We start from the raw sequence: 7,824 nt of genomic DNA, 5'->3' as shown, positions 1-7,824 counted from the left end.
AAAAAGTGATAAAAATGTGAGGAATTTATTCTCACGTCCTACTGCACATCAATTGTTGAATCTATTTTAATGTTATTATTAAAAATTGGAGTAATTTAAAATACTTTCTAGAATTAAGTAATTGAAAAAATAAAATAAATTTCTTCTCGATTATGTAAAAAAAAAATATTTAATTTGGACTAAAATAAAAAGTTAAAAAAGTCACTTATTAGGGACAGGAAGGAGTAATAAATTGGAAAAATGACACTGTATAGCCGCTGTAAAAATAATAGCTGAAACTATGTATAGAATTTGTATATTTTCTCTCTCTCTCTCTCTCCCTCCCTCTCTCTCTCTCTCTCTCTCTCTCTCTCTCTCTCTCTATATATATATATATATATATATATATATATATATATATATATATATATATATATATATACACACACATTATGTATGTTATATATAAAAATTATACAAATTTTATACATTTTTTCGGCTATTAAATATAAATAGTTTCTGACGCGGGCTAAAAGAGATAATACCCCTAATAAATTGATTGATTAAAAAAGTAAGAATCAATAAATAAAAATAAGAATTGATTCGAAGGTATTGAATTCGATGAATTATAGTTTTAAATTAGGAATTAGATTCGACGCGATATGAATGATATCTAGAACATAACCTTAAACTTAAAATGCCAAAAGAAATTAAGACTACGATATCAAATAAGTTTTGGAAATGGAATTTAACTATTGTGATCTATAATGAATATATCAAAACAAATATTGAACTATACTTCATCTCCAAAATATGATCAATGTACAATATTAGAGTGATGATTTACTAATTAGTCCAAAGATCAATATATCAATCACATGAAACACCAATAGGATTGGCCATGGATAGTTTATATTCCATTCTCTTACCAACGACCTGATATCCGGCGAAAGAGACCATCACATTCTGTGACCTCCCATATTGGTGAAAGCGCGCTACACTTTTCACAAATGACTTGAACTTCGTCACTACTCGACTTATCTTGTACGGGGAAAATTGGACTGCTAGTGTTATGCTTTGGTCTGAACACAGACTTGAGAAGCTTCTGAAAGGTCCGGGAAATTTTGGAGCCTTTTTTTAGTGCACGTTGAGATTTTGACCCATCCAAATTCAGCCCAACCCGTTCATTTGACAACCCTGATTCCGATGATGAAGAAAGCGGGAAAACATGGTTATCGGATAGATGCGGCATTGACATAGTCCTAGAAGCTATGGCCATGCCGAGTTGGCGTTCAAACGATTTCAATTCGAAGGAGTCGTAGAGTGAACTTCCACAATCCCATATAAGACTAGGCTTTGCCGCCACCATACTATCCGACGATAATTGTCTTTCTTTTGTCATCTTTGTACTTTGTATCACTTTGGGAGATGGAAGGAGAATGATGACAGGATTATCTATATTTTTAAGGCGTCTGAAATTAGTGTTGTGCAATTATTAAGAGGAAGTTTCCTGTATTTGTTTCGACGCGTTGGCGGTTGGCGGGAAAGAAGGGGAAGAGTTTCGCTTATTTCATAAAAAAAAAAAAAAAAAAGAAAAATAGTACCAGATGTTGGTTTATGAAGTTCCACCGTTCACACAGTTGATCAACGGCGCATTTATGAACGACATATATAGTTGACCGTAAACACTTTCACATATGTATTTTGCTACTACTGTTCCATTTTACCTGACACTTTTTCTTTTTAATTAATCCTAGATAAAATTATTTTTTTCTTCTTATTATAGGCATGTATTAATATGTTATCACATATTTTAAAGCACAAGATTTATAATTTTTATTTCTTTCTTTCCTAAACTATATTCCTATTTAACTTCTTAAAATATTTTTATAACAAATAATTCTTATATAGAAATATTCAGATAAGGAATTTTTTTCTAAAGAACCCCGCCAAACCCCATAACTTTTTTAGGTGTGAACTTAGTACTACACCAACCACACCAAATACGATAATAATCGTTTCGTGTCAAAGAACATACGTGAGTCGGATCGTGCATATTATTGGGTAAATCTTCAACATTTTACTGAAAATTATGGACTGTAGCCTTATTACAATATTTTAACTTACAGAATAATTTTTATAAAAATGAATAAAAGTTGCATGATCAATTTTCTTTTTTTTATTCAAAAGAAAACAACGAGTGTGCTAAACTATTAGCAGGCCAGTGGAAACGAACATGATCAAGGTCATAGTCGGATTCAGTCAATAATCTCACCCTATGCTACCCTTTTGACATGAACTATTTTACATATGCACGTCCTTGGACAAATTTTATAGTTAAACAGAAAAATTCGTCGCTAATCTCATTTAGCGACGGATTAGCAACGGATTATTAAGAAATTCTGCTAGTTACGAGCGTTTTAACGAAAGATTAGCGACGACGTTCATAGTTAATTCCATTTTTTTTTTTTGTAGTGTATACATTTTGCAATGAAACGTTGACCTTCTAAATACTAAATATATATCTGGTCACCATTTTTATAACTTATAAAGAGATCACTCAAATCTCTAACTAGAATAAAAGATTCTTGCCAATTGTTGAAAGTCAAACAAGGTTTGCCAGAAATACTATTTCTTTTGATTCGCTTAGCAGAAAGTAGTGGAAAACATGTCTGTATTTTATAATTAAGGGAAGAAAAAAAAAAAAGGGAAACCCGAAGGTAGGAACGAGCGATCGCATGTGAAGGCAAATTAAATATGTTGAAGTAGGGTGGACCATGCAATTCATAACGGAGAAAAAAATGGAAAAATAAAAAATTAAAGTAGTCCAGTGCATACAAATTTGTCACGAATTTTTATTTTATTAACCAGTTAATAAAATAACAATAATAAATATTATTGATTTTTTATTTATTGAGATATAAGGTTCCAACGAAACATTTGAGACATTTTTTAGTACAATATTTTCCTGAAAACAATTTTTATGAAACCAAACTGGCTTGCGTTTACAACTTGCATGGATTATATCTTCTTTAAGAATATCTTAAGTTTGGATCACAGGATATTAAAAAATACTAAGATTTTTGTATAGGTCCAAATTTGGATGATCACGGCTTCCTGTGGCCGTTGAAGACGGCGACGATCGACAACGGTTAGAAGACGCACGGCTTTTGTAGTAGTGTAGGCACAATAGAAGGCAGTAGGAATATACTTTCGAATATTCCCTATGCTATATCTTTTAGGGGTCAAGAGGGGGTTGTCCCTTATAAATAGGAGGGAAAGACTTTGTAAAGGGGGCTGAATCATTTGCTTTCATGATATCAAGAAACATTATTCATCTTATTCATCCCTTAGGTCTTCCAGTCTAGAACATATTATACTTGGCTGAGATTTACCTCTTCATCTTCTTTAATTTATTTAATCAAAAAGGTTTCAATATCTTTTGCGTCAAACAATTTGGCGCCGTCTGTGGGGATTTCTTTAGCTAAAATTTTAGTTTCATCTAGACTCCTGAAAGGGATAATCACCTCTTCCTAGCTTGGTACAAACCAGCAATGGCAGGGAAAGGAGATGCAAGGCAAAAAGCAATAGTAGGCGTCACAACCAACCTTCTGGACACGATCAACGAAGATAGCAGAGAGGATAACGAAAATGAAACACCAAACACCGCACCCGGGGGAGACGCTTCACCTCCCCCGTGCGAGAGCGTGACTGCTTCGCGCGAGAGGGAATCATCCATTTCTGCAACAGGAAAGGCACCACCGGTAGTAAGAAGACTGCTGGAAGAATGGCTAACAAGTGCTCTGAACACCATACTTGATAAACCCGCCCAAAGGGATTATTGGAATGTTGCACATGCAGATGCCACAATAAACACTGATGAGCAAGATGCCCTCCATATAGGTAACACTTACGTTGCTAATGACGCAGGCAATGATGCACTTGCAGCCGTTTTGAAGAAAATGGAGGAGATGGAAAATGAGAATAAGGCACTCCGTGACCAAATGAAGGAACACCAAGAGAGGGTTGACAAAATACCAGGAGCTCCAAAGTTGCTGCCAAAACGCGATGTTGGTCGATTCATCAAGCAACCATACAGTGAAGAAGCGGCCCCCTACACCATCCCAAAGACCTTCAAAATGCCGCCTTACTTAAAGATATATGATGGTACTCCAGAAGATCATATCATCCACTACGTTACAGCCGTAAAAGGTAACGATCTCTTAAAAGAGCAGGTACCATCGGTACTATTGAAAAAGTTCGGCGAAACCCTAACAGAGGGAGCCTTGACATGGTACTCTCAACTACCAGCACGATCGATAGCAACGTTCGAGGAAATAACAGATAAATTCGTCACCGCCCATGCAGGAGCCAAAAAGGCAGAAGCTATGGTAAATGATATATTCGTCGTAAGACAGATGCACGGCGAGGGACTCAGGGACTTCTTAGCTCGGTTCAACAGGGTGAGAATGAGCTTGCCGAATGTGTCACAGTAGCAGTCTTCCGGAACGGATTAAACAGAAATGGGTCGAGAGCGACCAGAAAATTGCTAAGCAGGCTCATGAAATACCCTCCAACTACTTGGGATGAAATCCATAACGCCTACTGCACTGAGGTGCGAGCCGATGAGGAAGACCTCAACGGTCCGACCCAATGGCTGACGTCACTCCAAACTGAAGCAAGGCAAGATCGCCACAATGACGGTCGAAGAGATCAGTTAGGGCAACGCCTCGATCGGGAGAGGCATCAACCCTACGTCAGGACGTCTGCCCCGCCACCACCGCGGCACACAAATGATCCTCCTCGACATACAACACCATATCAACACGAGAAAGGTATGCCTTCACTCCTATCCGCTCACAATTTTTGTGTTTCTCATTTAGAAATAGTGTCCACACTCGAGAAACTCGGTCCAAAGGTGCAATGGCCACAAAAGATGAGATCAGACCCCAGCACTTGGAAGTCGAGCGCTTTCTACGAATTTCACCAAGAAAGGGGTCGCAAAACTGAAGATTGCATAGGACTACGACAGGAAGTAGTACGAATGTTAAGCCAGGGACATTTGAAAGAGTTGCTGAGCAATCGAGGACTGGCTAACTTCGCCCGCGGACGCGAATAGCCCTAAGGACCTCCAAAACTGCCTTCACCCGCTCGCACTGTACAGATGATCATCGGTGGGGGCGATGGCGCATCAATCAATCATGTCAAGTTCACCACCACACATAAACACAAACGATCCATCACCCATGAACGGTATGAGGACCTCGACGGTTTGTCTTTCCCTCACTATGATGCTCTTGTTATCACTTTACGTATTGCAGATACTGATGTAAAAAGAATAATGGTAGATGACAGGAGTGGCACGTGTATTATCCATCCTCGAGTCCTCGTGTAGATGAGACACGAAGACAAAATAATACCACGCTGCATAACGCTAACACGTTTTAATAATGCAGTTGAAAGGACTTCTGGAGAGATAGTGCTACCCATCCTAGCCGGAGGGGTCACCCTGGAAACGGCGTTTCACGTCATGAACTAGGAAACAACTCACAATGCCATAATAGGGCGCCCGTGGATACACGCCATGCGAGCGGTCCCTTCCAGTCTCTATCAAGTGATCAAGTTTCCTACCCCATAGGGAATATTCAACATCCGAGGAGAGCAACGCACCGCACAATAATGCTATCGCATCGCCCAAGATTGCGCACACACCCAACAACTCAAAGGAGCAAATGCGGAAGCATAGCAGTCAGCAGTGTCGGGAACCAAACTTGACGTACGGACAGACGTTATCAAAGACCCCGACATCGTGGAAGCATCCGAGTCGATGATAGAGAATCTTGATCCCGTCCCTCTAGACGGCAACGACAGCACAAAAAAGGCTTATATCGGGCATAACCTCTCGGAACCGGGTAGGTTTCATAAGTTCTTGACTGACCATGCCGATCTATTTGCCTTCTCACATGCAGATATGCCAGGTTTTCCAAAGGATATCGCCACACACAAGTTAAATGTCGACCCCTTTTACCTGCCGGTACGGCAAATAAGAGGGAAGTTCAACGTCGCAATCAATGAAGCCGTCAGCGAAGAAGTCGATAAGCTGCTCGCAAATGGCTCCATCCGAGAGTCAAAATACCCTCAGTGGGTCGCCAATGTGGTCATGGTAAAAAAGAAAAACGGAAAGTGGCGGATGTGCGTAGATTTCACGGATCTAAACAAGGCATGTCCAAAAGATTCTTTTTCGTTGCCACACATCGACTAGCTCATCGGCGCAACAGCAGGACACGAGTTGCTAAGCTTCTTGGATGCCTACTCGGGATACAACCAGATCCTCATGGAAGAGGAAGACCGGGAGAAAACCACTTTTATCACTCACCAAGGAACGTACTACTATAAGGTTATGCCGTTCAGACTTAAGAATGCAGGGGCGACATATTAGAGATTAGTCACCAAGATGTTCAAAAGCCAACTCGGTAAAACAATGGAAGTCTACATCAACGACATGCTGGTCAAGTCGAAAAGGAAATAAGATCATTTCAATCATCTGAAGAAAGCCTTCGACATATTAAGACAGTACGCTATGAAATTGAACCCCGAAAAATACGCCTTCGGCGTAAGCTCGGGAAAGTTCCTCGGTTTCCTGGTATTAAAGAGGCATCGAGGTCAACCCAGAACAGATTAAGGCCATCGAAGGAATACCCGAAACACTGACCAGCAAAAAGTAGGTACAAAAATTGACGGGATGGATAGCCGCCTTGTCAAGGTTCATCTCACAGTCATCGGATAGATGCCACAAATTCTTTAACATATTGAGGAAAGACAATGGACTTAAGTGGAATTTAGAATGTGTCGACGCCCTAAGGAAACTAAAAGCATACTTGTCTTAGCCACCCTTACTCGCCAAAGCAGATCCAGGCGAGTGCCTCCTAATCTACCTAGCCGTATCCGAAGTCGCGATAAGTGTGGTTCTAGTCCATGAAAACAAAGGTACGCAATCTCCAATTTACAGTATCAGCAAAACCTTAATTGATGCCGAAACAAGGTACCCTCACCTTGAAAAACTGGCTCTAGCACTAGTCATAGCTTCACGAAAGCTTAGACCATATTTTCAGTGCCACCCCATAAAGGTGGTGACAACCTTTCCTCTCAGGAGTATACTGCACAAACCCGAATTATCGGGTCGACTGGCCAAATGGGCCATAGAACTAAGCGAGTATGATATAACATATCAACCGCGAACCGCAATAAAGTCGCAAGTGCTCGCCGATTTTGTCGCCGACTTCAGCGCAGAGATACAACCCAAAGTCGAGCAAGAAGCGCTTCGCACTTCATCTGAATGACCCGACCTTTGGGTCCTCCATACCGATGGCGCGTCCAATTCATCGGGATCGAGACTAAGACTCGTACTTGAAGTCCCAATGGGCGAAGTAATTCGTCAATCTCTACGATTCCCTGAAATGACTAACAATGAGGCCGAGTATGAGGCCGTAATTGCAGGATTGAAATTGGCCCTCAAGTATGGTGCTCAGTGGGTCATCCTCCGCTGCGACTCTCAACTCGTTGTAAATCAAGTTCCTGGGACTTTCCAGATTAAGGAGCAGAGTTTGCAGAAATACCAGACCGATATCCACAAACTGCTGCCAGAATTCGACGAATGCTGATTCGACCAAATACCTCGAGCACAAAACATCGAAGCAGACGGTCTCGCCAAGCTGGCAGCAGTGACTAAAAACATCACCAAGGAGAACGTGGTCACCCTCCTATTGATACCCAATTTTCCCCTGTATTTTTTGAATATGCAAAATACCTTCAAAATAGCCTATATATGCATATATAAGTATAAGT

The 7,824-nt window shown here is 40.3% G+C and overlaps 1 protein-coding gene across 1 annotated transcript; it reads right to left on the bottom strand.

The window, feature by feature from the left end:
- Positions 1–751: 751 nt before the first annotated feature.
- Positions 752–1,444, bottom strand: LOC109213760. Its single transcript, XM_019377591.1, has one exon. It carries the CDS (start codon positions 1,379–1,381, stop codon positions 905–907), a length of 477 nt encoding a protein of 158 aa, XP_019233136.1. The 5' UTR covers positions 1,382–1,444; the 3' UTR covers positions 752–904.
- Between the last annotated feature and the right edge of the window lie 6,380 nt (positions 1,445–7,824).

The sequence above is a fragment of the Nicotiana attenuata genome, unplaced genomic scaffold (assembly GCF_001879085.1).
Source record: "Nicotiana attenuata strain UT unplaced genomic scaffold, NIATTr2, whole genome shotgun sequence".
Taxonomy (NCBI): domain Eukaryota; kingdom Viridiplantae; phylum Streptophyta; class Magnoliopsida; order Solanales; family Solanaceae; genus Nicotiana; species Nicotiana attenuata.
Note: the sequence above shows the minus strand (reverse complement) of the source record. Positions and strands in the feature narration are given on the sequence as shown.